This window comes from Sus scrofa, chromosome 14 (genome assembly GCF_054392235.1).
Source record: "Sus scrofa isolate SSC_HxYL_T2T_F1_AM1 chromosome 14, Sscrofa_HxYL_maternal_Yorkshire_Landrace_v2.0, whole genome shotgun sequence".
NCBI classification, from domain to species: Eukaryota; Metazoa; Chordata; class Mammalia; order Artiodactyla; family Suidae; genus Sus; species Sus scrofa.
Genome location: NC_139396.1, coordinates 72,045,324 through 72,073,057, shown reverse-complemented (window position 1 = coordinate 72,073,057; position 27,734 = coordinate 72,045,324). Strand labels below are relative to the sequence as shown.

The window sequence follows — 27,734 nt, the reverse complement described above, 5'->3', positions numbered from 1 at the left end:
TTGAGACCACGTTAAACGCCCAGACTGAGGTGCAGAGTGGGCACCTATCACGGGCATAGTGGGCTTTCCTGCCATCCAGCTAGCCCTGGGTCTCTTCGGGGCCTGGCAGAGCCACCTCCCCTCAGCCCAGTGCGCACACTCTGCTCCACAATAGTCCCTTGGGGAGCCTTCCCAAGGCCTGGCTGGCTCTGCCAGACTCCATAGGACGGTGCTGTTGCATGCCAGGTGCTACATGCCCACAATGGCAGCAGTGGGCACAGCAACGCCAGGGCCCTGACCACCCCACCCCAACCCACCCCGAGCAGGTTGCAGGCACCTGGATCAACTCATCTTAGGAAAGGGTCCACACTGTGAAGACCTTGACTGGATCCTGAGTCAAGAGGAGAGTGAGGAGGTTTAGGGACAATTAAGAAAATTCGAACACAAACTCAGTATCTGATGAAATTATGGACTGACTATAAATTTTCTTAGATTGGTCGTGGTATGATGGGTATTCTGGAGAAGATCCTTATTCTTGAAGGTGCACTGAATGACTTCCAGATAAACTATCATATTTATAAGGTACTCCGGAGTGAACACACACAGCAAAGTGTAAATAACTGATGAGTCTAGGCACAGGGCACAGGTGTTCCCTGGACCCACCTTTCATCTTTTCTGTAGGACTGACACCTTTAAGAGTTAGGGAGGGGAAAGCAAGGCTGGAAAAAATAAAACAAATATCCATTCCTTTTTTACTTTTCTTATTGTTTTCTCCCCCTCAAAAAAATGGATGTTTAATTCTTTATTTTGTTCTTACCACTTTTCAGTAACTCTGAAATCATGTCAAAATAAAAACATAAGTGGGAAAAAATTTTTTAAACTACTCATATCTCATACCTAGTAGAATGGATACTATCAAAAAAACCAGAAAACATCAAATACTGGCGGGAATGTGGAGAAATTGGAACCTTTGTGCAGTGCTGGCGGGAATGTATAACTGGTGCAGCTGCTGTGGAAAACAGTACAGAGGTTTTCGAAAAAATTAAAAACAGAATTCCCACATGACCCAGCAATTCCACTTCTAAGGATATACTCAGAACTGAGAGCAGGGTCCCGAGGAGATATCTGTACACCCCTGTTCATACCAGCGTTACAGGGACAACCAGTGTCCATCGAGTGGACTGGAGAAACGAATGCAGTTGCATACAAACAATGGAACACCATTCAGCCTTAAAAAGGAAGGAAATTCTGATCCAGGCTATAGCATGGACAAGCCCCGAGGGCATTGTGCTGAGAAAAGTCAGTCCCCAAAGGACAAATAGTGTGCAATTCGATTTATCTCAGGTCCCCAAAGCAGTCAAATTTCATAGAGACAGAAGCAGAATGGCGGTGCCAGGGACTGAAGAGTTGTTTGGTGCTACAGCTTCAGGTTTTTTTTTTTTTTTTTTTGTCTTTTTACTTTTTAGGGATGCACCTGCGGCATATGGAGGTTCCCAGGCTAGGGGTCTAATCAGAGCTGTTGCTGCCGGACTACACCACAGGCACAGCAATGCCAGATCCAAGCTGTGTCTGTGACCTACACCACAGCTCACAACAACGCCGGATCCTTAACCCACTAAGCGAGGCCAGGGATCGAACCCACAACCTCATAGTTTCTAGTCGGATTCCTTTCTACTGCACCATGACGGGAACTCCCAGTTTCAGTTTTAAAAGGTGAAAAAGTTCTGGAAATTGAATGCTCAATAAGGTGACTATAAATAACACTAACAAGCTGTACACTTAAAAATGGTTAAGATGGTAAATTTTGTTTTTCAAAATGAGAAAAAAAAAAGGATGTTCACCAAGTATCCAGCAGCAGGGTACTTAGCAAATATGTGGAGGGCACAGACAGCACAGACTCCAAAGAGAACAAGGGCCACCACTACTGCCAGGGTGTGACAACCAGATGTCACAAGGTGCCAGTGGGCTGCCTCTGATGTGAGGTGGGGAGAACATTTCCTGTGTCAGCCTGTTCTAGCCTCCAATCCCTCCGCCAAACCCTTGAGGTCAGGTGTGTTTCAGAATTCAGAAGGTTTCAGGAGTTTCCGTCATGGCACAGCAGAAACGAATCCGACTAAGAACCATGAGGTTGCTGGGTTCGATCCCTGGCCTCGCTCAGTGGGTTAAGGATCCGGCATTGCTGTGGCTGTGGTATAGGCCGGCAGCTACAGCTCCGATTAGATCCCGAGCCTGGGAACCTCCATATGCCACGGGTGCAGCTCTAAAAAAAAAAAAAAAAAAAAAAAGACAAAAACCAAACAAACAAAAAAACAGAATTCAGAAGGTTTCAACTGGAGAGACACTGCATCTGTGCCACCTGTGCTGTCACCCTCACCCCATCAGGGTCAGTACCTCAAATCCAAATACCCCAGTATTTCCAAAGCAAATGTACGAAGAGCCACCCTAGGCAGGATAAAAACAAATGCAGCCTCCTATCAGTCCAGGGCAGGTTTCATGTTTAAATAATTTGTGCCAAACTTCTGTTTTTAAAAAACCAGTGATGTAGTAGAGCCCAACTTCTCCCTCCTCAAGAACCAGCGGCTGGGCAGACTGGACCGCTGGCCACAAACAAACAGCCCTGGGAAGCCTCCGGAAGACACTCGGGAAGTTTTAGTAACACAGTAGAGCAAAGCAAAACAAAACAACTTTGAAGAATGAGAGCTTTGGGGGTGTGAGAATTATGAACTAGGACTTGCAAAAAGAAACAGCGAGGATGACAAGGAACTTGTAAAGACAGTTACCATGGGGGTGAGGTGTGAGGGCAGGTAAAGTGGGGATTTCAATTGCTTTCCTACTCAAAATGCGTTACAGCTGTGGCAACAGACTCTGGTGTTTCACAAGTCTGCCTAAACATGTCTGTGGATGGCGACATGCCAGGCCGCCTAGGGCTAAAGAGTGCTCTGCAGTGCAAGAAAGGTCCCCAACACGGGGCCAGCCGTCCTTCAAGAAAAAGGCCCAGCCGGGCTGGGGTTTACTCCTCTGCGGCTCTGTGTGCCCCAGCCTCACAGAGGATTTCAGTTCTTCGTAAAGAGCTTCAGCTTTCCGTCTTGGCTGGACACCTGGCTGGATACCCCAGAGAAGAAAAGGAAGGCTGTCAGCCACCCTCTCCCCCACCTCACTACGTCACTCAGCACCCTACAACACCCCACTGGACTTCCCCTGAGGGCCCTCCAAAGCCCTTCTCTTGGCCCTGGCCCACACCAGACATCCTCACTGGTCTTGCTGGGAAAAAAGGCCCTTTCATCATTTCAACCTAAGTCAGTAATGGAAGTGAATAATGACAAATAAACCTGCAAAAGCTTGGGAACCATCTATTACATTTGTGTGTATCAGAAGTGAGTCTGGGTTCTCCCTGGTCCCAGCAGGAGGGGGTGTCAGCCTATCAGTGACTGTGCCTGAGAGGGGGCACCTCCCAGGAGGGGCCTGCCTGGAGATGGCTGTCAAAGCACTAAGAACCACTTCTGGAGGATGTGTAAAGCCAGAAGGTTTTGACTGTGAGTGAAAGGGGGTTTTTGAGGGAGCGGAATGTGACAGTGACAGGTCAGCCCATGAGGAGAGGAGCTCCACCTGAAGGGCTTTGAGGGTATGTCCAGGAGGCTGCTGGGAGGACCCCAGTGCTGGGCCTCTGTGCCCTGAGGCCTTCCCACAGGTGATTCCCAACAACCCTGTCCTTCCCACTGCCCTGTCTGTTATCTCAAAGCTTGTAAGGGCTGAACCCCTATGAACTAAAGGGACACTGCTGTCCGTGGACACATCTACCCCAAGGCACCACTGACCACTGACTCACAGGCTCCACGAATGCCTTCTGGAGAATAGAAAGGACTTAAACCATAAAGAAATATTTTGAGGGCGTTCCCATCATGGCTAGTATCCATGAGGATGAGGGTTCGAATCCCCAGCTCCCGCTCAGTGGGTTATCCGGTGTTGCCGTGAGCTGTGACGTAGATCACAGGTGTGGCTCGGATCCCATGTTACTGTGGCTGTGGTGTAGGCTGGTAGCTGCAGCTCCGATTTGACTCCCAGCCTGGGGAACTTCCATATGCTGTAAAAAGAAAAGAAAAAAAGGAGAACTACAACCGAGACTTGAAGACAAAATGACCGAATAGGGTGGGAGCTGGAAAGGAAGGTCTCAGGCTTCGAGTCCTGTCTGCCCCTGCCGGTGGTGGGCTCCATCTATCTCACCAAGTGAAGCGCGGGTGGTAGCACTGGTTCTGGCCAACGTTGTCAGTGCCGGGCTGGGGTCAGCAGAAGGCCCTGAGAAACCCCAGGGACCACAGAACCCACAGGGAGGGTCAGAGGCCAAGGCCTGAGGGATGAGAAGGTGTGAGCAGGAGGTGGAGAGCTGGGTACGGGTGTGTATGGGGTCTGTGTGGACAATGTGCATATGGTACTGACCACCTGGCTCAGCCCCCACAGAGGTCCTGAGAGGTGCCTTGGCCTCTTGGGCTCCCTGCCAGCTTTATAAGAACACTGAGCCAACTATGGCATGAAGCATTATAACATCTTAAAAAAAGGTGTGTGTTGCAAAAGCAGAGAAAATAAATGCAGCAAAATAGTAACAACTGGTGTCCAGGTATAATACTGTTCCTTTCAATGTTTCCAAAGGTTTGAAAATATTTTTTTTAATTTTATAATGATTTTTATTTTTTCCATTAGAGGTGGTTTACAGTGTTCTGTCAATTTTCTACTGTACAGCAAAGTAACCCAGTCACACAAAACATGTATACATTCTTTTTTCTCACATTATCATGTTACATCACAAGTGACTAGATATAGATCCCAGTTCTATACAGAATGAAAATTTTTTCTTTTTTCTTTTTTTTTTGGTCTTTTTGCATTTTCTAGGGCTGCACCCCTGGCATATGGAGGTTCCCCGGCTAGGGGTCTAATCGGCAATGCAGGATCTAGCCAAGTCTGCAACCTATACCACAGCTCAGAGCAACGCTGGATCCTTAACCCACTGAGCAAGGCCAGGGATCGAACCCGCAACCTCATGGTTCCTAGTTGGATTCATTAACCACTGAGCCACAATGGGAACTCCCAGAATGAAAATATTTTTAATGAAATAATAGGAAGCCAGAGCAAAGTAGAAAGAAAAGCTGTTTCACACTAGCATACTATACATACACCAGAAAATTCCATTTAGAAAACGCAATAATGCAACTAAAGCAAAGAGTACTATCTCTCTCCTATCTCTCTCTCTCTCTCTTTTTTTTTTTTTTTTTTTTTTTGCCATTTCTTGGGCTGCTCCCGCAGCATATGGAGATTCCCAGGCTAGGGGTCAATCAGAGCTGTAGCCACCAGCCTACACCAGAGCCACAGCAATGCAGGATGCGAGCCGCGTCTGCAACCTACACCACAGTTCACGGCAACGCCTGATCCTTAACCTACTGAGCAAGGCCAGGGATCGAACCCACAACCTCATGGTTCCTAGTCGGATTCGTTAACCACCGAGCCACAAAGGGAACTCCAAGAGTACTATCATTAAAAGAAATAAAAAGCAAGAGAACATGCCCCAAAGATGGGGCAGCTGAAAGATAAACAAACCGGAAACCATCGTCTGCACAGCAAGCAGCGGAAGAAGGCCGTTGCAAGCCTGCCAACACGTCCAGCCAGCAGAGCCGGCATCCCCAGCTATCTTAGGTGAGGACTTAAGGGTAAGTGATCGGACTCACCGGAAGTAATCGCAGGAGGCAGCCAGCAGGATACGATGGGCCTCGATGTGCCTCCCCTCCACCACCAGGACGACATCGAAAAGGATGCCGCTGTCCCGGAGAGCCAGCAGGCCCCGGAGAAGGGCCTGAGAGTGCTGTGCACTCCGGTAGGTGTTGCTGACACAGTGAGGGTGGGAGGGCTGTGTGGGCAACTTGCAGAGCTGGGCGAACTCCTGTTCCTCCGCCATCCTGACCACCGCTCCAGACCTCAGCACTGTGGCTGTCAGCTGGCAAGACAGAGGGGAGAGGGATGAGCCTGGGAGGCAGCAGCACCAGGTGAGCAGGGCTGGCTACCTGCTCACTAGCACTTTGCCCATGGTCTCAGCCTTTATTTCCCTCTCCCTTCCCCTCGCTGCCCAAACTTGGGATCTTCTTCATGACCTGTGTCCCTCCATCGTCAAGGTTCTCCTTCCCATTTTATCTCCTTCGGCATTGCTGTGAAGAGAAGGATTCTGAAGATAGACCAACCCAGGTGGGAACCCCAGCCCCAGCCTCAAGGTTCCACAAGGAACCCGAGACCTGAGGGTAAGGTCCACAGTCACTTTCCTGAAAAAGGGGAAACACAAGCACCCAGCCCCCTTGGGGCATTCTAAAATTCCTGAAGGATGAGCAGAAAGCACCAGCACAGACCAGGTTCTCAAGGGCTCTTACTCCTGCCTGTTGGGAAAGAACACTAGGACCCCACACAGAAAGGGATGCATAAAAACAACAGGCCTGGGGGGTGGTTCAGGGGAAGGTTCCAGGCCCTGACTTCCTTTATGGATATTATGAGAGTCAAACACTCTAACTCTGACTAGCTGTGGTGGACCTGAGATGTCTGCATCATCTTTTAAATTCAAGCTTACCTTCTCATAATTGAGTCAGTATGTTAAGCCAATTTGAACAGGATCCTCAAACTCCATTAGGAAAATATACTACAAACACATTTTGGGCAAACACTCCAAAACAACCAGAAGTGACTGTGGGAATTCCCACTGTGGCACAACAGAATCCACACGCAGCATCACCACAGCACCAGGATGCAGGTTCCCTCCCTGGCCCAGCACAGTGGGTTTAGGATCCAGCGTTGCCACAGCTTTGGCTTAGGTCACCGCCATTGCTTGGATCTGATGCCTGGCCTGAAAACTCCATATGCCACAGGTCGGCCAAAAAAGGAAAAAAAAAAAAGTGACTGTGGACAGCTGGTTGCTCCAGATCAGGGGGCAGCCAGTCCTGCATCAAGCTGTGGGGTCTCTCCAGACCACTTGCCACACCTGTAAACAACTGCCTTCCCCACCTCACGTTCCTCTGCTTTCCCCTTCCCCAAAGGTGTTTCCTCTTCAATTTCCTACCAGATCCTTAAAAGAAAAAAATGAAAACTAGATTCTACCATAAAACAAAAAGATTTTAATGTAACAAAACTTAAATTTCCCTCTCACTTAATGCCCCTAACAAGATTCTCTCCCAGAGGAAATTATTCTACTTTCCTACAGCCCTTCCAGGTGGCACCTGTGCATCTGCAAGCATATCTATAAAACTAAATTTCCCCCCTCTTATTATCTTTTGCAATAACCTCATATCCCTCCCACAGTCTACTGTATGGATAACCCACATTTAACCAATTCTTTTCAAAGAGACACTTGAGTTAGCTCCAATTGTTTGCTAGTGCCAACAGTTTTGCACTGAAAGTCATTTAGATTTGCCATACATGTAGCATTACCTGAGGACCAGTTCCTAGGTAAAAAACTGCTGGGCAGTTCTATTTGGAATGTATAGTTCACATTTCAATAGATATAGCCAAAATGCCTCCTGCTGACGTATACCAGTTTTTTTCCTTCCACCAGCAAAGTATGAGAACCCAATTTCAACCAGTGTCTAGCACACCCAATAGCATTCTTTAAAAAAAATTGTACTTAGATGAAAAACAGCATTTCACAGTGTAACTTCCCTAACTGTCAAATTTCAAAAAATAAAAAATTAAGTGGAATGCTGCACATACTTTGTGATTTCCTTCCCATTTCTGTTTTTTTTGAAATATAAAACGTTCTTGCAAGCTCACTCTCTGGCACCCTAGACCTATTTATTTTACAAGGGTTCTCTATCACCAAGTCCTTCCCTGGACTAAGTTCCTTCTTCATCCCATTACATTTCCCTAGTCATCACAAGCAAGGCCCTGCATTCAGAGCTCTTCAGGGTTTTAGAAAGAGCAGGAAAAGGGTTTATATCCCAAGTAGGTACAAACCGAAGGACATAAAATGAATTTCATGAACTCATGAATGACAGAGTCTGAAGTATTTTCGAAGAATGTTCAACTCAACACCATTTACTGAACAGACACTGTCATTCCTCTTCAGGGCCCCCAAACAGCGTCTGGCCCCCCACAAAGCTCAAACCTTGGCAGCACGAAGCAAGGTCTCCAACAAAGGGAAAGGGGTCCCACCTCCCAGGGGGTGGCCAGGGTCAGGGGCGGGCTGGGATGGCTCTGGAGCATCAGAGCGGGGCGGGGAGGCGCCCGGGCGAAAGCGCTGGGCCCGCGGCGGGGCCAGAGACCGGGAGCTCCAGGCCCAGGCGTCGCACTGACAGCCCGGCCTCCGGGTCCGTCCGGGTCCGTCCCGGCGGCGCGCAGGGTCCGAGCCTGGGCCGGCTGAGGGGCCGATGCAGGTGGGCCGGGGTCCAAGGTCGAACCGGGTGGACGGACGGCCGCTCGACCCTCCGCCTGCTGCAGGGCCGCCCACACAGCGCCGACGTCGCCGCGGGAAGCGCGCGCGCTGACCTGCCAGAGTGACAGCCCTGGTAGGGACCAGGACGCCGGCGTCCCCGAAGCTCCGGCCCGCCGCGCCCGGGGGTCCCGCCCGCCGCCTCAGCCACGTCAGGCCGCGGGTTCGCCTCAGGCCTCCTCCCGCCCCCCGGCCCGGTCTGCTCCCGGCACGTGCCCCGCGCAGCTCAAGCCCTTGTCCCGGCCCCGCGCGCCCGTCCCACGCTGCGAACCGCCCCCAGGCCCCGCAAGGGAACCCGCGCTGACCGGCGCTGGTCGCTCACCTGGCGCAGCTGCAAGCTGAGGCCGCACTCGCGGGGGCGGGGCGGGGCGCGGGGCGGGGCTTCGGTGCCTTACGTGGTCTCGCCGCGCAGGCGCCAGGCGGACGCGGGGCGGGGGCGGGGCCGGGGCGGAGGCGGGATCCCCCTGAAGCCGAGTCTCCGCCTGGTTCCAGACCCCGGCGCCGAGGGGCGCCTGCACAGGCAGCAGAGAGAAGAGTGAGGACGTGAAGGAAGGCGTTCTGGCGAGGATCACGCCCCTTAAACCTTTCCTCCTTCCTCACCTCGGTCCCTCCCTCGAGGTCCTCTGAGTTGCCCGCCCCCTGCTGGATGCCAGCAATGACATAAACATGGCCAGGGTGAACAGGTGTTTTCTTGTTTACCAAGATTGGGGAGTAAATCCGTTCCCCAGCCTACAGCAGGGGCCCGGCAGTCTGAGAAGAGCTTGCGTTCATTTTTCTCCTCCTCACCCGCAGGAGACTCCATTCTACAAGGCTCATGTGTGATGGCCGCGTCCGGAGGATGGGGTGCTGTGACGGAGGATGTGGCTGGGGATGGCTGGAGGTTAAAAAGAACGGTGGGCGAACGTGGGAGAGAGAGAAAGTAAGTGAAAAGAAGCACTGAGCGCAGACAGCTGCCTGAGGCTTTAGACAGGATTGGGAGACTGGAACAGCCTCCAAGAGCAAAGGTTCCCAGTGGGAGAGGCCTTCCAGGAGGGCTTTCTGGAGGTGGTGATCCCCGAGCTGTGTAACAGATGAGAACTTTGGAGGAGCAGGAAAAGCATTCCAGGATGGGGGCAGTGTCAGCAAGAACATGGAGGGCAGATCTAACCAAAAAAAAAACCCCAAAAAACAAAAAACTCAATTGTGTTCACAGCCACTGCTGAGCCGCCATCGTTCACTAGCGCCATCTCTAGCTCGTTGAGCTCCAGCCGAAGGAGAAGGGGGGTAAGTAAGGAGGTCTCTATACCACAGCTTATACAAAGCAGACCTTTGCAAATCCACCGGTGGTAAAGCACTGAAGAAGCAACGGGCTACAAAAGCCGCCCGCAAGAGTGTGCCCTCTACTGGAGGGGTGAAGAAACTTCATCATTACGGGCCTGGTACCCGTGGAACTCTGTGAAATTAGACGTTATCAGAAATCCACTGAAGGTTTAAGGATCTGCTGTTGCTGTGAGCTGTGGTGTAGGTCACATGGCTTGGATCTGGTGTTGCTGTGGCTGTGGTGTAGGTGGGCAGTTGTAGCTCTATTTGGACCCCTAGCCTGGGAACCTCCATATGCCACGGGTGCAGCCCTAAAAAAAGCAAAAAAAAAAAAAGAAGTCCACTGAACTTCTTATTCATAAGCTTCCCTTCCAGTGTCTGGTGTGGGAAATTGCTCAGGACTTCAGAACAGATCTGTGCGTCCAGAGTGCACCTATTGCTGCTTTGCTGGAGGCAAGTGAGACCTATCTGGTTGGCCTTTTTGAAGACACCAACCTATGCGCTATCCATGCCAAACGTGTAACAATTATGTCAAAAGACATCCAGTTAGCACACCGCATACATGGAGAACATGCTTAAGTATCCACTAGAATGGGAAATATTTCATTCTTTTTTTTTTTTTTTTTTTTTTGTCTTTCCACCTTTTCTAGGGCCACTCCTGCGGCATATGGAGGTTCCCAGGCTAGGGGTCTAATCCGAGCTGTAGCCGCCAGCCTACACCAGAGCCACAGCAACACGGGATCCCAGCCACATCTGCAACCTACACCACAGCTCATGGCAACACCAAATCCTTAACCCACTGAGCAAGGCCAAGGATTGAACACGCAACCTCATGGTTCCTAGTCAGATTCGTTAACCACTGTGCCATGAGGGGAACTCGGAAACATTTCATTCTTTAACAAAAAAAAAAAAATTCTCTTCTTCCTGTTATTGGTAGTTCTGAACATTAGATATTTTTTTTCCATGAGGTCAAAAGGTACCTAAGTATATGATTGCAAGTGGAAAAACAGGGGACAGAAATCAGGTGTTGGCAGTTTTTCCATCTTCATTTGTGTGTGATTTTTTTAATATAAATGTGGGGCCATAAAGCATCAATGCAAGTCAAAATGTTTCAGTGAACAAGTTTCAGAAGTTCAACTTTATAACGATTGTAAATAAACTTATTAAGTTTTTCTGGGCAATGCCAGCATTTGGATTTTTTTTTCAAAACAAGTAAATTTCAGAGTTCCCATCATGGCTCAGTGGAAACGAATCTGACTAGCATCCATGAGGACGCAGGTTCGACCCCTGGCCTCGCTCAGCGTTTCCATGAGCTGTGGTGTAGGTCACACACACAGCTCAGATCCTACCTTGATGTGGCTCTGGCATAGGCCAGTGGCTACCGCTCGGATTAGACCCCTGGCCTTGGAACCTCCATATGCTGTGGGTGTGGCCATAGAAAAGACAAAAGACCAAAAATAACAAAAAAACAAACAAAGAAAACAAAGGACAAACACATAACTTCATACCTGAAAGAATCATCAATATCAGTGAAAATTAGGAGTTCCTGCTGTGACACAGTGGGTTAGGAGTACAACTGCAGCAGCTCAGGTGGCTGCAGAGGTGCAGATTCAATCCCTAGCCCAGCCCAATGGGTTGGAGGATCCAGCATTGCTGCAGCTGCAGCATAGATTGCAGCTCAGATTCAACCCCTCGCCCAGGAACTTTCATGTGCTATGGATGTGGTCATGAAGGAAAAAAGGAAAAAAAAAGTGAGTGAAAGTTTAAAAATGCAAATGATCACATGTATCAGTGAATGTACTTGTGACGTAACTGACAAAAAATAATTATCCAGAATATACAAAGAACTTTAAAAAATCAATAACTAGAAAGTCAACCAAGCAGACAAACTGTAGATCTTTACTGGAAACTCACAGAAGAGGAAGTTCCAGTGTGTGTAAACATAGGAAATAGAGTTCAATTGCATTAATAACCAGGAAATACAAACGTCCCACCACATTTTCACACACTGTTAAAGAAAATATTATTCTGACACTTGTTAAAACAGTAAGAAAGACTATTCAGGAAAACTATTACAGTAGGGGGGCACTCAGGCTTAACTCTGCAGTGAAGACAGCTGAGGATTTAAAGCTAAGAGCTGACTGAAGGGGCCATTGGATGTAAAATTACTAAAATGAGACTACAAGGCTGGGGGGGTTCTTGCTCAACTAGCCTAGTGGGATTATCCAAGGTAGAGGGTGAGGAACCTGATCCGCTATCAAGGGTGGGGGAATTCTCCCTGATCTGATTTGGCAGAATTCTTTGCCTAGACTGGACTAGGCAGTCAGAAACAGAACAGGTGCCATAGTAGAGGCCTAGCTGAGAAGAAGGCTCAGAGGAGCCAACTGAATTTGGTTAAAGAAAGAGTCTTCGTCACCATCAACATGGCAAAATGTAAAATAAGCTGAGATCAAGCATCAGTTGGTGAGGGGAGTATCTGTACATCGCTGATGGGACTATAAGCTGCAACAGCCAATTTGGAGCTTGTAGTGGTTTAAACACATGCCTGCAAAATCTTTGACTCTCCTCCCTTCAAAGGGTAAAGTCCAGGAGTTCCCTGGTTAAGGATCCAGCATTGTCACTGCCGTGGTTCTGGTTACCACTGAGGGTAAAAGTTCAGTCCCTGGCCTGGGAACTCCCGCATGCTGTGGGCATGGCCAAAAAGGAAAAAAGAAAAAACAAGAAACGTTAAGCCCAATCTTCTTCCCCTTGAAATTGGGCTGAACTAGTGACTGGCTTCTAAGGGACAGAAAGAGACAAATAAAAGGATGAGATCATAAAAGGCATTGTAGGAGTTCTCCTGTGACACAGTGGGATAAGGATCCAGAATTGCTGCAGATGTGGCATAGGTCGTAGCTGCAGCTTGGATCTGATCCCTGGTCCAGGGACTTACATAAGCCGTTGGGGGTGGCTGAAAAAGAAAAAAAAAAAAAAAAGATTTGATCTCTGGGCTTTGAACTTCCATTATAGCATGCATGCCACCCAAAATAAAAAATAAAATAAAATCAAGGCACTGCAGCTTCTGCCTCCCTCTGTCTGCAGGAAGTGAGCTAACATGTCTCAAGCAGCCATAAAAGGCCTGCATGGAACTGAGACCTCAGTTAAAATCAACCAACTTGGAGTTCCCGTTGTGACACAATGGAAACAAATCCGACTAGTATCCATGAGGATTCAGGCTCGATCCCTGGCTTGCTCAGTAGGTTGGGGATCCAGCGTTGCCATGAGCTGTGGTGTAAGTTGCAGACGTGGCTCGGATCCAGCAATGCTGTGGCTGTGGCATAGGCCAACAGCTGTAGCTCCAGTTGGACCTTCCATGTGGTATGGGTGCGGACCTAAAACGGAAAAAAAAAAAAAAAAATTGCCATCCAGGAGCCAGGTGCCTTGAAAGCAGATCCTCCAGCCCCAGTCAGGCCTTGGAGTTAGACAGGAGGGAAGGGGGCAGGGTACAGGATAAAGCCTGGTCAGGGAGCTCCCACTGTGGTGAAATATGGTGAAATGGGATCAGCAGCACCTTGGGAATGCCGGGACGCAGGTTTGATCTCCAGCAGGGCACAGTGGATTAAGGGTCCCACGTTGCCTCAGCTGCAGCTCAGATCTGATCCGGGGTGGGGGTGGGAGGGCTCCATATGACATGGGGCATCCAAAAAAAAAAAAAAAAAAAGAAAGAAAGAAAGAAAAAACTGGCCAGAAATGGAGTTCCTATTGCAGCTCAGTTGATTAAGTATCCAGTGTTGCTCCGGCTGTGACATAGGCTCTGATTCGAACCCTGGTCTAGGAACTTCCACAGGCCCCAGGTGTGGGTGGTTAAAAAAACCCAACTTGGAGTTCCCATCGTGGTGCATTGGAAACAAATCCAACTAGGAAACATGTGGTTGCAGTTTGATCCCTGGCTTCACTCAGTGGGTTAAGGGTCTGGTGTTGCAGTGAGCTGTGGTGTAGCCTGCACATGTAGCTCACATCTGGCTTTGCTGTGGCTGTAGTCTAGGCCAGCAGCTGCAGCTCCAACTCATCTCCTAGCCTGGGAACCTCCATATGCCACGGGTGTGGTCCTAAAAAGACAAAAAAAAAAAACAAAAAAACAAACTTAAATAAAAAAACTGGTCAGAGACACTTAGGTCCAAGATTGCAGAAGATCCGCCTTCTAGCAGCCCTTGAGCATCACTCTACCCCACTATAATAGACTAGCTGCTAAATGACACACCCACAAGTGCCAAGACAGTTCCAGGCCAACCATAAAAGGTCAAAAAGAGGGCAGTGGCCCAATTCCAGGAAACCCCCACCCCTTGCCCAAAATAGTTGGAACAATCTTCCCACTCATTAGCCTGTGAAATTACCCAGCCCGGAAAAACTAACCACCCCATATTTCGGGGCTGCTCTCAACTTCTGAGACAGACCACCTTCTGTCTATGGAATGTGAATCTCTCTAAATAAACTTGCTCTCACCTTACTGTGGCTCGTTCTTGAATTCCTTCTTGCAGGAAACCAAGGACCCTCACTTGGCAGCTCATCCCAGGAACTCACCTGATTCCTGGGCTGTGACCATCCTCTCTCACTCCACTTTCCTGCAACATCTTTACAAAGGAGGAGGCAGAACATGGTCTTCTCCCCCTTCCCACTTTTCCTCTGATTATAGAAACGTAGCCCACTTAGTTCTCCAGGGCAGAGCTCTCTTTGCTGGCCAACTGCACTCATTACAAGTGTCCTCTACAAGTAAATTCTCTTCCTACCTCCCACTTTGTCCCTCACTGAATTCTCTCTGTACTGAGGCCTGAGCTTTGGGAATTCCCATTGTGGCTCAGCAGGTTAAGATCCCAACCAGTATCCACGAGAATGCAAGTTCCATCCCTGCCCTCGCTCAATGGGTTAAGGATCTTGCATTGCCGCAAGCTGTGGTGTAGATTGCAGATGCAGCTCCGATGTAGCATAGCTGTGACTGTGGTGTAGGCTGGGGGCTTCAGCTCTAATTTGACTCCTAGCCTGGGAACTTCCATATGCTGCGGGTTTGGCTCCAAAAAAAGACCAAAACAAAAAACCCTGAACTTCATTAAGTTCTTTATTAAGTCAGGTGCTTTCAAGAGAACTGTAGTCTAACATCTGCCTGGAACCTCAAGAGAGACTGAGTGAGAATTTGGCCCAGCCTCTCCTGAATTTCTGACCCACAGAAAGGTTGGAAGATAATGAATGCCTGTTATTGTTGTTTTAAGCCACTTGGCGGTGGAGTAATTTGTTATGCAGCAGCATTCGATAACTGATAGCTAGAAAAGCTGGTAGTAGCTATTAACATTTAAATAAATCCACAGTGGCTTTCTGCAAGCCCACATGTCCATTTCTAGGTGAGGAGGCAGGACCAAAGTGAATATCCATAAACAAAGCAAGGTACATCTGTACTGCAGGATGACTTGCAGCAGCCTTGCTAGGGGGTGCAATGTAGCAGTAACTCTTTTTAAGTGACAAGGACAAGCTGTGGAAAGATATATATCATACATACCATCTACATAAAGAACAGCTGGAGCTCTGAGAACTGAGCCAACCATGGCCTTCGGCTCTCCATCAGGAAGGCTTATTAAGCTGTGGGAAAAGACTTTATTCTGGGGCAATCAAGTTCTAGATAACTGTATTGTTTCTTTCCGGAATTTTCAGAGAATCCATTTATCTGGACAACAGGCTACTCAACTAGCTGCCATCAGAGGGAACAGCAAAGAAAGGTCAGATGGGAAGTTCTCTTGTGGTTCAGTGGTTAAGGATCCAGTGTTGTCACTGTAGCAGCTCGGGTCATGGCTGTGGCGTGGGTTCAATCCCTGGCCTGGGAACTTCCACATGCCATGGGTGCAGAAAAAAAAAAAAAAAAAAAAAGGAAAAGAAAGCTCAGCTGGGTGCTCTCAAAGCCAGTTGTCTTTTCAGAGCTGCTTCCACCTCTTAGCTGGTAGGTCCAATACTCCAGAATTGTTCTGTCAGGAGCTCTGCTCAATCCTACTCAGCCTCCAACATTGAAAGTCCCACACTAAAAACCTTATAAACATCCTGCCTTTGACCTCCTTCTCCTGCACAATTCCGCCCTCACATGCACAAAATCAACAGTAGTTTCTTAATATCACCAAATAGTTGAGTAATCGCATTTCCCAATTATCCTCTATATATCTTTCTTCACTGCTTTTCGAAATTTATTGGAATCAAGATCCAATCATGCCTCTAAAGTCTCTTAATCTTTGGGTTCCCTTTCACCTGTATTTTTCTTTTTTTCTTTTTCTTTTCTTTTTTTTTTTTTTTTTTTGTTTGTTTGGTTTTTTGTCTTTTTGCCTTTTCTAGGGCCGCTTCCTGCGGCATGTGGAGGTTCCCAGGCTAGGGGTCTAATCGGAGCTGTAGCCACCGGCCTACGCCAGAGCCACAGCAACGGGGGATCCAAGCCGCGTCTGTGACCTACACCGCAGCTCTCGGCAATGCCGGATCCTTAACCTACTGAGCAAGGCCAGGGATCGAACCTGAAACCTCATGGTTCCTAGTCGGATTCGTTAACCACTGCGCCACGAAGGGAACTCCCACACCTGTATTTTTCTTATTCTTCTTTTTTTGATACATCTATGTTCTATTTATTTTTAACTCTTTATTTTACTTTTTCTTTATTTTTTTGCTTTTTTTTAGGGCCGCACCCACGGCATATGGAGGTTCCCAGGCTAGGAGTCCAATCATTGCTACAGCTGCTGCCCTACACTACAGCCACAGCCCCAGCCACGCAGGATCCGAGCTGCCCCTGTGACCTCCTACACCACAGCTCATGGCAACGCTGGATCCTTAACCCACTAAGCAAGGCCAGGGATCAAACCTGAAACCTCATGGTTCCTAGTCAGATTTGTTTCTGTCGCGCCACAATGGGAACTCCTTTAACTCTTTATTTAAAAAAAGAAATTTATTATAGGAGTTCCTGTCGTGGCTTAGTGGAAACAAATCTGACTAGTATTCATGAGGACACAGGTCCAATCCCTGGCCTCGCTCAGTGGGTTAAGGATCCAGCAGTGCCGTGAACTGTGGTGTAGATCACAGACACGGCTCAGATCCTGCATTGCTTCGGCTGTGGCGTAAGCTGGCACCTGCAGCTCTGATTCGACCCTTAGCCTGGGAACCTCCGTATGCCGTGGGTTAGGCCCTAAAAAGGCAAAAGAAAAAAAAATTATTATAGTTGATTTACAATGTTCTGTCAATTTCTTCTGTACAGCAAAGTGACCCAACTACTATATATATATATTCTTATTTTTTTGTCTTTTTAGGGCTAAACCCGCTGTATATAGAGGTTCCCAGGCCAGGGGTCAAATTAGAGCAGTAGCTGGTGGCCTATGCCACACCATAGCAAAGCTAGATATGAGCTGTGTCTGTGACCTACACACAGCTCATGGCAATCCTGGATCCTTAACCCACTGAGGGAGGCCAGGGATTGAACCTGTGTCCTCATGGATACTAGTCAGATTTGTTTCTGCTGAGCCACAACCAGAACTCCCATACATCCTTTTTCTCACATTATCCTCCATCATGTTCCATCACAAGTGGCTAGATATAGTTCCCTGAGCTATACTGTAGGATCTCATTGCTCATCCACTCCAAATGCAATAGTTTGCATCACTAACTCCAAACTCCCACTCCATCCCACTCCCTCCCCCTCCCACTTGGCAAACACAAGTTTGTTCTTCATGTCCATGAGTTTGTTTCTTTTCTGTAGATAGGTTCATTTGTGCCAGATTTTAGATTCCATATATGTGATGTCATTTGGTATTTGTCTTTCTCTTTCTGACTTACTTCACTTAGTATGAGAGTCTCTACTTCCGCCCATGTTGCTGTAAATGGCATTACTTTGTTCTTTTTTTTTATTATTATTATTGTCTTTTCTAGGGCTGCACCCTAAGCATATGGAGATTCCCAGGCTAGAGGTTCAGTTGGAGCTACAGCTGCTGGCCTACACCACAGTCACGGCAACATCAGATCTGAGCTGTGTCTGCGACCCACACCACAGCTCACGGCAATGCTGGATCCTTAACCTACTGAGCGAGGCCAGGGATCAAACCTCATGGTTCCTAGTCGGATTTGTTTCCACTGCATTGTGACGGGAATTCCACATCTTTTTTTTTTTTTGTCTTTTTGTCTTTTGTTGTTGTTGTTGTTGTTGTTGTTGCTATTTCTTGGGCCGCTTCCGCGGCATATGGAGGTTCCCAGGCTAGGGTTGAATCGGAGCTGTAGCCACCGGCCTACGCCAGAGCCACAGCAACGTGGGATCCGAGCCGCGTCTGCAACCTACACCACAGCTCACAGCAACGCCAGATCCTTAACCCACTGAGCAAGGGCAGGGACCGAACCCGCAACCTCATGGTTCCTAGTCGGATTCGTTAACCACTGCACCACGACGGGAACTCCCCACATCTTCTTAATTCATTCATCTGTTGATGGACATTTAGGTTGTTTCCATGTCTTGGCTATTGTGAATAGTGCTGCAATGAACATACGGGTGCATGTATCTTTTCGAGTGAATGTTTTGTCTGGATACATGTCCAGGAGTGGGATTGCTGTACCATATGGTAGTTCTGTATTTAGTTTTCTGAGGTACCTCCGTACTGTTTTCCATAGTGGTTGTATCAATTTACATTCCCACCAAGAGTGTAGGAGGGTTCCTTTTTTTCCCACACCCTCTCGGGCATTTGTTATTTGTAGATTTATTAATGATGGCCATTCTGACCAGTGTGAAGTGGTCCCTCATTGTAGTTTTGATTTGCGTTTCTCTAATAATAAGGGATGTTGAGCATTTTTTCATGTGCCTGTTGGCCATCTGTATGTCTTTTTTGGAGACATGTCTGCTCAGGTCTTCTACCCATTTTTAATTGGGTTGTTTGTTTGTTTGTTTTTTGCTGTTGAGTTGTATGAGTTGTTTGTATACTTTGGAGATTAAGCCCTTGTTGGTTGCATTATTTAAAACTATTTACTATTTTCTCCCATTCTGTAGGTCGTCTCTTCCTTTTTTTTTTTTTTTTTTTTGTTTCCTTTGCTGTGCAAAAGCTTGTAAGTTTGATTAGATCCTTTTGGTTTATTTTTGTTTCTGTTACTTTGGGAGACTGACCTAAGGAAACATTTGTAAGGTTGATGTCAGAGAATGGTTTTCCTACGTTCTCTTCTAGGAATTTTGATGTGTCATGTTTAAATCTTTACCATTTTGAGTTTATTTCTGTGCATGGTGTGAGGGTGTGTTCCAGTTTCATTGATTTATATGCAGCTGCCTGGTTTTCCCTGAACCATTTCCTGAAGATACTATCTTTCTCCCATTTTATATTCTTGCCTCCTTTGCTGAAGCTTAATTGCTTTTTTTTTTTCTTTTCAGGGCCACACCTGCAGCGTATGGCTAGCAGTCAAATCGGAGCTACAGATGCCAGCCTACACTACAGCTACAGCAACTTGGGATCCAAGCCATGTCTGCAACCTGCACTATAGCTCAGGGCAACTCTGGATCCCCAACCCACTGAGCCTGGCCAGGAATTGAAACTGTCCTCCTGGATACTACTCGGATTCATTTTGCTGCACCACAATGGGAACTCCTAAAGATTAATTGGGCATAGGTGTCTGGGTTATATTTTTCCTCTTGTTGAAGAAACAGGATCCTTTGTCCTGTCTCCTCACCCCGGTTGGATTCTGCAGTTTAAAGCGTGACAACTGCTAGTGAGTACACAAAGTGCTACTTTCTTGGGGAGAAAGGTAAAAACCTGTGAAAATTATGTGGTATGCACTCAGAATTTTGTGCTTCCTGGCTGACAGACTATTTCCTTGCCCTTGAGCTAGTTGACAGCTCCAAACATGAGAAGTAATAACAAAATGCAAAATAATTCTTGTTCACAAACATTCAAATTCTGCCAGGCGGAGATTCAACTGGTTGCCCTCTCCCACTGCAGAGAGAGGCTGGTCTTGTCTTCATTTGCATATTCATTTCAATATACCTGAACATTAAAAAGATGCTGAGATGTTACCAGTTTTCTCAGCAGAGTTAATGAAAGCTATGATTTTTACCATTTTTTAAATTTATTCTTTAATATATATAATGTGTGAAATTATATAAAACGAGCTCCTGGAACCCAGCACCCATTTCTAGGGCTGAGGAAATCTCTTTTTTTGTTTTGGTCATGCCCTCAGCATGGGGAAGTTCCCGGGCCAGGGATCGAACCCATGCCATGGCAGTGACCCCAAGCCACAGCAGGGACAACGCTGGACCCTTAACTCGCTAGGCCACAGGGAACTCCTGGTTAACTATTTTATATTATGTACTTTATTTAATTTTATGTTTTTAATTTTTATATTGGAGTATAGTTGAGTTACAATATTGTATTAGTTTCTGGTGTATATATAACAAAGTGATTCACTTATACATAAACATATATCCACTCTTTTTCAGATTCTATTGCTACATAAGTTATTACAGAATATTGAATAAAGTTCTCTGTGCTGCATAGAAGGTCTTTGTTGATCATCTGCTTTATATACAGTAATGTGTATGTTAATCCCAAATTGCTAATCTATCCCTTCCCCCCACCTTTCCCCTTTGCTAACCGTGTTTTCTTTCTGCTTTTTAGGGCCACACCTGCAGCATATGGAAGTTCCCAAGCTAGGGGCTGAACTGGAGCAAGAGCTGCTAGCCTCTGCCAGAGTCACGGCAATGCCGGATCCCCAACCCACTGAGCAAAGCCAAGGATCAAACCCGAATCTTCATGGATACTAGTCGGATTCATTTCCACTGCGCCACACAGGAACTTCCTGTAAGTCTGTTTTCAAAGTCTGTGGAATTATTTTTGCTTTGTATATAAGTTCATTTGTATTACTTTCTTAAAGATTCCACATATGAGTGATATATATATGTATATTTGTCTCTCTCTTTCTGGAGTACATAACATAAAATGATATCATAACAGGGCCTCTGCCTGTCTGTGAATCACTGTGCTGTGCTTTCTTGGCCTTCTTAGAACCAGAATGAAGAAGGGGGAGTCTTGTCCTGGGACTCCACCAGCAAACTCACTTGAGTTGGATGTGATGTCCTTCTTTTTCTTCCAATAGGGCCAGAGAGTTTGACAGTGAGCACTGGCTTTGCCAAGAAAGTTATGAGATCACTGTTCTTCAGAAAGCAGTGAATGGGATCTGCAGAGCCAAGGATTTTTTTTTTTTAAACATCATGTTGGACACTTTATTTATTTACTTGGTGGCAGCATGCAGTGGCTTGATGGGGGATCTCAGTTCCCATACCAGGTATTAAACCTGGGCTGAAGTGGTGAAAGCACAAAATCCTAACCACTGGACTACCAGGGAACTCCCAGGGCCAAGGTTTTAAATAACAAAACACATCTGAAGCCCAAATACAACATAGGATACACCACGGTCACACCTTTCTAATGATTCACAGAGAACTATTGACAGGTTAACTTAAAAATGTTCATGACAGTGGTGATGTTGTATAACCTTATGAATATACCGAAAAACACTGTTTAGTACACTTAATTTTATTTTATTTTTTGTTTTTTTTAGGGCCACACCTGCTGCATATGGAGGTTCCCAGGCTAGGGGTCGAATTGGAGCTGTAGCTGCCGGCCTACACCACAGCCACAGCAACGTGGAATCCGAGCTACGTCTGTGACCTACACCACAGCTCACAGTAACACCAGATCCTTATCCTGTTGAGCAAGGCCAACCTGAGTTCTCATGGATAGTAGCTAGATTTGTTTCTGCTGAGCCACGATGGGAACTCCTGAATTGTACACTTTAAAAGAGTGAATCATATGGTATGTGCATTAGATCTCAATTTTATTAAATATGCAAGAGGTATAGAAATAGGATGATGAAACATTCTGGTCAGCCTGGGAGTTGCCAAAATGTGGACTTTTGTAGCTAAAACTGAGAGATTCCTGGGCAAACCTGATCACCGAGGTATAGAAGTCTTAAAAGTTATTTTCAAGGCATTTCCATGGTGGCTGGGCAGGTTAAGGACCCAGTGTAGTCTCCATGAGGATTCGGGTTTGATCCCTGGCCTCTCTCTCAATGGGTTAAGGTTTCTGCGTTGCCACAAGCTACATTATAAGTTGCAGAGGTGGCTTGAATCTTGAGTTGCTTTGTCTGTGGCGTAGGCTGGCAGCTGCAGCTCTGATTTGATCCCTGGCCTAGGAACTTCCATATGTCGCAAGTTTGGCCATTAAAAAAAAACAAAATGGAATTCCTGTTATGTCTCAGCAGTAACGAACCCGACTAGGAATCATAAGGATGCGGGTGCAATTCCTGGCCTTGCTCAGTGGGTTAAAGATCCAGCATTGCCATGAGCTGTGATGTAGGTCACAGACACAGCTCAGATCTTTTGTTGCTGTGGCTCTGGTGTAGGCTGGCAGCTACAGCTCCGATTCGACCCCTAGCCTGGGAACCTCCATATGCCACAGGAGCAGCCCAAGAAATGGCAAAAAGACAAAAAAAAAAAAAAAAAGTTTGCAGATATGAACAGCTCTCCTATCAAGGCAAGACCTGAAAACTGAGGGTAACTGTGGAAACTGTTCACACCTTTCTTTTCCAATCTTCCCTACTCCACACCCCCCAACTCCTGCCTGGTGCCCAGGGACACTGGGTGGATACAGCCCCTCCTGGACCTGGCACTTATTAGGCCTTGGTAGGTGCCGGTTCTGTGAGGCCCACCTTGGTGACTGTCTATTTAGCACTTGTGGACCATTTGGGCCCAGGATTATTGTCATCTGCTTTCTTTCCCCAGGGGCACAGACAAGGCTCCATAGGTTCAATCTGGCAGAATTTTTTTTTTTTTTTTTTTTTTGGTCTTTTGTGGCAGAATTTTTATCTGCAGGCTCTACCCCTCTCCTCCCTTCCAGCTGACCTCTATCTCCCTTGCCTCCTTCACCCAGCAAGTTTGTGAGCCATCCTCAAGCACTTGGCTGTGTTCTCCATGGACATAGCTGTTGCAACAAAGAGGAAAGCATGTCTAAAAATTAACAATGTGATTTGGGTTCCTCACAACCCCAAACCCTGTATAATATAGTCATTGGTTGGGACATGTGATTCCAAAAGTCTAACAGAGGAGTTCCAGTCATGGCACAGCAGAAATGAATCCGACTAGGAACCATGAGGCTATGGGTTTGATCCCTGGCCTCCCTCAGTAGGTTAAGGATCTGGCATTACTGTGGCTGTGGTGTAGGCTGGCAGCTGTAGCTCCGATTAGACCCCAAGCCTGGGAACCTCCATATAACGCGGGTTCGGCCCTCAAAGACAAAAGACACAAGACACACACCCAAAAAACAAAAAGTCTTAACAGAGAGACCCAGTGGTGGGAGGAGCTCTCGTCGCTCTTGGGATGCGGTGCTGGAAGGCAACCTCCAAGGAGGCAGGGCCCAGGCGGCGAGGGCATCGCAGGGCACATAGTTGGTGCAGATAAATCTCTAATAAAGTCTCCCCACGGTGTTCTCTTGAATAGCTGGCGGCTGCGCCAGGCTTCCGCAAGGGGTGTGGATCCCCCTGACTTGCATGGCCAGCACACAGTAGGGCCACGGGTGATGCTGGTGGTCAGGTGCAGCTCCCATCAGCCTGGGGCCTCCAGGTGAGCGGCGGGGTAGGGCTCCCTGAGGCCTGCGCACTCCATTTCCCACAGGCCCGCGCGCGACTTCATTTCCCACAATTCCCGCTCCGCTTCCGGCGCGGCCGGGACGCCACCGAGGGCTTCCGGGTTTGGACCTGGCGCTGCGGTTGAGGCGGCGGCTGCCGAACCGGGAGCGGGCTGTGGGAAAGTGGTATCGGCATGGACGTTTCGGGGCAGGAGGCCGACTGGCGGAGCGCCGCCTTCCGGCAGAAGCTGGTCAGCCAGATGTAAGTACGGGCCGAGTGGCGGCCTGACCCCCGGGCCTTCCCCTCAGCCCTCCTCACGGCGGGAGCGGGGGTGCGGCCGGACCCTAGGGGTCCCGGGCGCCGGACCGCGGGGGACGCAGGCGCGGCCCTCCCTGTGCCCGCGCCGCTCTCGGCCGCCATGGCCGCCAGTTAGCGTTCCTGCGCCGAACTCTGCCAGTCGCCTAGCCCCAGCTTGTGAGTCATCGCCCTGCGCTTTCTCACTCGTCGTTTGTGTGCTTGGGACTCAGCCTTCCCCCTGCGCCGCGTACGCTGCGGACAGCAGAGGCCGGGGCCGCGGTGGCGTCTTCTGCAGGCCTGGGCGCTTTGCTATTCCCTCTCCAGAGACGCCTTCAGGCGAGGAGGAGGTGGATGAAAGGGGTGGTGGGGACAAGAATCTACGGGTGACACCCCCGCCCCGGGATGGACTTCGCGGGAGGGTGGCAGGAAGAGGCTGTCAGGAAGCGACCTTCGCTCGGAAGGGGGAGTGGAGAGCTGGGACTAGTGCTCCTCCCTGGTCTCCGCTGGTTGCAGGGGCTGCCGTGCGCCCTAGGCTGCACGCGGGTTTCCAGTTCCTCCACACCGGCTGGGCTCGCCTGACTGTTGTGCTCTGTTGCCGGGGATCAGCTTGAGACAACCCCCTGCCCTCGGGGGACGCGCCGTGAAGGCGCAGTTATGGTGCAGTCTTTTTCCTACCGGATGAACAGTTTGCCAGGAGCCGCCTTGGGGAGTAGGCGACAAATAAACTGAGTCCCGGAAAGACAAGTAGGAGTATGAAAGGCCATCGTTGCAAGCTGAGGAGTGGGGAGGGGAGTGTGAGCGCTCACTGCGTGGAGGACGTCGTGCTAGGCTGAGAGTTCTGGGGTTTGAGGAGAGACGATCGTGGAATGAGGGCGGGCAGGTGCTGGCTCGTTAGTGGTAGAGTGTTGTGCTGGGGAGGTGAGCCTGTATTTGGCTTGGGGCCTGCTTGGAGATACTGACCTGCCAGAGTTGGGAAGATCCGCCGAGTCCCTGGAGGTGGATCTAGAACAGAGGAGAGAGTACCAGTTAGGACTTTATGAGAGCTTTGAGCTCTTGGGGTCTGGGGCCCTGTCGTTTCTGACACATCGCTCTATAACATGGTTTGTGGAATGACCTAGTGAGGCAAGAGATTATAAAGGCCTGCATTAGACAGCGGTGGAAACTGAAAAGAGGAAGATGATTTCAGAGAAAGGGGAGAGGGAGCTGAGACAGCCCTGATGACTAACTGAATGGAGAGGGTGGGGTACAGCAGTGTGGAAGGAAGGAAGTATGCCGGGAAGCCCATTGTACAATGCAGGAGTGGGCATTGGAGAGCTAGGCTCCCGGCAGTGCCATGGAATAGTCTGAGATCAATTCTACGGATATTGCGGAATCAGTGAATATTGATTTTTTTGATGCACTGGCATTATCGACAGATGAAATCTTGAGGATTGGCTCACTTCAGGGCTCCTGTAAGAGCAACCCCCAGGACAAAGATTGCTCTTTGGGGAAGCTGGGAATTTAAGGATGGGAGGACTGAGTTGCCACCAAAGGAAATGGGTCTGGTAGGCTAATGTCAGAGGGCTGAGAGGGCCATTGAAGAGGACTGACTGCTATTGAACCACAACAGGGACTCTATGACTAAATGTTTCTTAACGCAGCCTTTTTCTGCCTCTAGGGAAGCAGGTTTCTTTCTTTTTTTTCTCTTTCTTTCTTCCTTCCTTTCTTTTTTTTGCCAGATTGCTGCTTGTGTATTAGTTTTTCTACTGCTGCCAACAAATTGTGTTGCTTAAAACAACATAGATTTATTGTCTGACAATTTCTACAGACCAGAGGTTTAAGTATGCTCAGCTGAGTCTTCTGCTTAGGGTCTTACAGGGCTGAAGTCAAGATGCTGGCAGGGGTACATTTCTTCCTGGAGGCTCTGGGGTAGAATTTGCTTTCAAGCTCACCAGGTTGTTGGCCACATTCAGTTCCATGCAGTCGTAGGACTGAGGTGAAATTATTCCTTACTGGCTGTTACCCGGGATCAGTCTTTCTTTGTTCCCAGGGGCTGCCTACATACCCTCTCACACTTGCTACGGGGTCCCCTGCAGCACAGGTGGGTTCATCTGCCACATCTCTGACCTCAGCCAGAAGAGATAATTCTCTTAGATAATTTGCTTAAATGAGATTGGACCCACTTGGATAATCCAAAATGATACCCCTGCTTTAAAACGTGGAGTTCCCGTCATAGCACAGCAGAAAAAAATCCAACTAGGAACCATGAGGCTGAGGGTTCAATCCCTGGCCTCGCTCAGTGGGTTAAGCGTTGCTCTGGCTGTGGTTGCCGGCAGCTGTAGCTCCAATTAGACCTCTAGCCTGGGAACCTCCATATGCCGCAGGTGCGGCCCTAAAAAAACCAACCAAACAAACAAACAAAAACCAAAAAAAAAAAAAAAAAAAAAAAGCCTGTCACATTATTACATTTGGAAAGTCCCTTCTCTGAGGTAGCTTGTTCCCAGGTTTCCAGGATTAGAGATTGGGCACTTTGGGGAGCCCTTCAGCCTACTCCTGATGGGATGAGCAGTTTCCAAGGCTGCCTAACATCATTGGGTATTCTCAGTTCTCAGATTTGTGCATTTTTCTCTCCAGGTTTCACTTTAAAGTTGTGATTCTTGTTGCCTTTGATTTATTGTGTTCACGAGGTTCACTGTCCACTGTCCTGCTGAAAACTCCTCAGTGACTTTTCTTAGCCTCAGAATAAAACTCTAGATGTCCCATCCTGCCAGCCCCTCACCACAGCCCAGCCTAGCCACCCCTTCTTCCACCCCTGACCCTGGTCCAGGCTTTCTAGTCTTTCAGGTTGTTGAACATTCTACATTCTTTCTTTGTTCTCTCTATTTATTTATTTATTTATTTTTTTTTTTTTTTTTTTTTTTGTCTTCTTGCCATTTTTTGGGCTGCTCCCACGGCATATGGAGGTTCCCAGGCTAGGGGTCGAATTGGAGCTGTAGCCGCCGGCCTATGCCAGAGCCACAGCAACGTGGGATCCGAGCCGCGTCTGCAACCTACACCACAGCTCAGGGCAACGCTGGATTGTTAACCCACTGAGCGAGGCCAGGGATCGAACCCACAACCTCATGGTTCCTAGTCGAATTCGTTAACCACTGCGCCACGACGGGAACTCCTCTTTATTTATTTATTTATTTTGCTTTTTAGGGCCACACCCAAGGCATATGGAAATTCCTAGGCTAGGGATCAAATCTAAACTACAGCTGCTGGCCACAGCCACAGCAACATGGGATCCAAGCCTCATCTGTGACCTATCTCACAGCAACACCAGATCCCTGACCCACTGATTGAGGCCAGGAATTAAACCTGCATCCTCATGGACACTTGTCAGATTTGTTTCCACTGTGCCACACTGGGAACTCCTGTTCTTTCTGTTTAAATGGTATATCATTGGGAGTTCTCGCTGTGGTGCAGTAGGTTAAGAATCCGACTACAGGAGTTCCCATTGTGGCTCAGGGGTAGTGAACCTGACTAGTATCCGTAAGGATGCAGGTTCGATCTGTGGCCCTGCTCAGTGGGTTAAGGATCTGGCGTTGCTGTGAACTGTGGTGTAGGTCAAAGATTCGGCTCAGATCCCGCATTGCTGTGGTTCTGGTGTAGGCTGGCGATTACAGCTCTGGTTTGACCTCTAGCCTGGGAATTTCCGTATGCCACAGGTATGGCCCTAAAAAGACCAAAAAAAAAAAAGAAGAATCTGACTGCAGTGGCTCAGGTCCCTGCCAAGGTGCGGATTTGATATACCTGGCTTTTGTGCAGTCGGTTAAAGAATCTGGCGTTGCCACAGTTGTGGCATAGGTTGCAGATGTGGCTTGGATTCAGTGCCTGGCCTGGGAACTTCCATGTGCCATGAGCGCAGCCATTAAAAATTTTTTAAAGAAAATTTATTATGTAATATTTAAGGTATTCAACAATGGGTAGATTTCACTTTGCTGTGTTCATGACTAGCTCCTTTTTCTTCCTTGAGATATCTGCTTAAGTATGAGATAATCGGGATCCTTTTCTGCCTACCCTGCCTAAAGTGGGGTCACTCCCACTGATA

The 27,734-nt window shown here is 48.2% G+C and overlaps 2 protein-coding genes and 1 long non-coding RNA gene across 16 annotated transcripts in view; 2 read left to right on the top strand and 1 right to left on the bottom strand.

Annotated features, from left to right (window-relative positions):
* Window positions 1-8,805, bottom strand: part of KLHL22 (kelch like family member 22) — a 36,081-nt gene extending 27,276 nt beyond the window's left edge. For 3 of the 6 annotated variants that reach the window (XR_014826106.1, XR_014826105.1, XM_021072691.2), the window contains exons 1-2: window positions 8,751-8,805; window positions 5,694-5,959 (exon numbers count right to left, since the gene is read on the bottom strand). Coding sequence is in view for 4 of the 6 variants with exons in the window: in XM_021072691.2 (XP_020928350.2) it covers window positions 5,694-5,920 (227 nt within the window). In the remaining 2 variants the exon portion in view is untranslated. Of the gene's footprint in view, window positions 1-5,693; window positions 5,960-8,104 lie in introns of all 6 variants that reach the window. The other 3 variants (XM_021072689.2, XM_021072690.2, XM_021072692.2) reach the window with 3 other exon arrangements.
* A 107-nt stretch (window positions 8,806-8,912) lies between these two features.
* On the top strand, window positions 8,913-20,237 carry LOC106505550 (uncharacterized). 3 transcript variants are annotated; one of them, XR_014826107.1, is made up of 4 exons: window positions 8,913-8,963; window positions 9,221-9,347; window positions 9,621-9,691; window positions 19,119-20,237. It is a non-coding gene; the product is annotated as an uncharacterized LOC106505550 (long non-coding RNA). The 3 variants fall into 3 exon arrangements; XR_002338430.2 differs by having other exon boundaries at window positions 8,913-9,103; XR_001300081.3 differs by having other exon boundaries at window positions 8,913-9,111.
* A 3,253-nt stretch (window positions 20,238-23,490) lies between these two features.
* Window positions 23,491-27,734, top strand: part of MED15 (mediator complex subunit 15) — a 56,262-nt gene continuing 52,018 nt past the window's right edge. For 3 of the 7 annotated variants that reach the window (XR_014826083.1, XM_021073416.2, XM_021073412.2), the window contains exon 1: window positions 23,491-23,626. Coding sequence is in view for 2 of the 7 variants with exons in the window: in XM_021073416.2 (XP_020929075.1) it covers window positions 23,559-23,626 (68 nt within the window). In the remaining 5 variants the exon portion in view is untranslated. Of the gene's footprint in view, window positions 24,010-24,114; window positions 25,114-27,734 lie in introns of those variants that run through there. The other 4 variants (XM_021073414.2, XM_021073415.2, XM_084994047.1 and 1 more) reach the window with 4 other exon arrangements.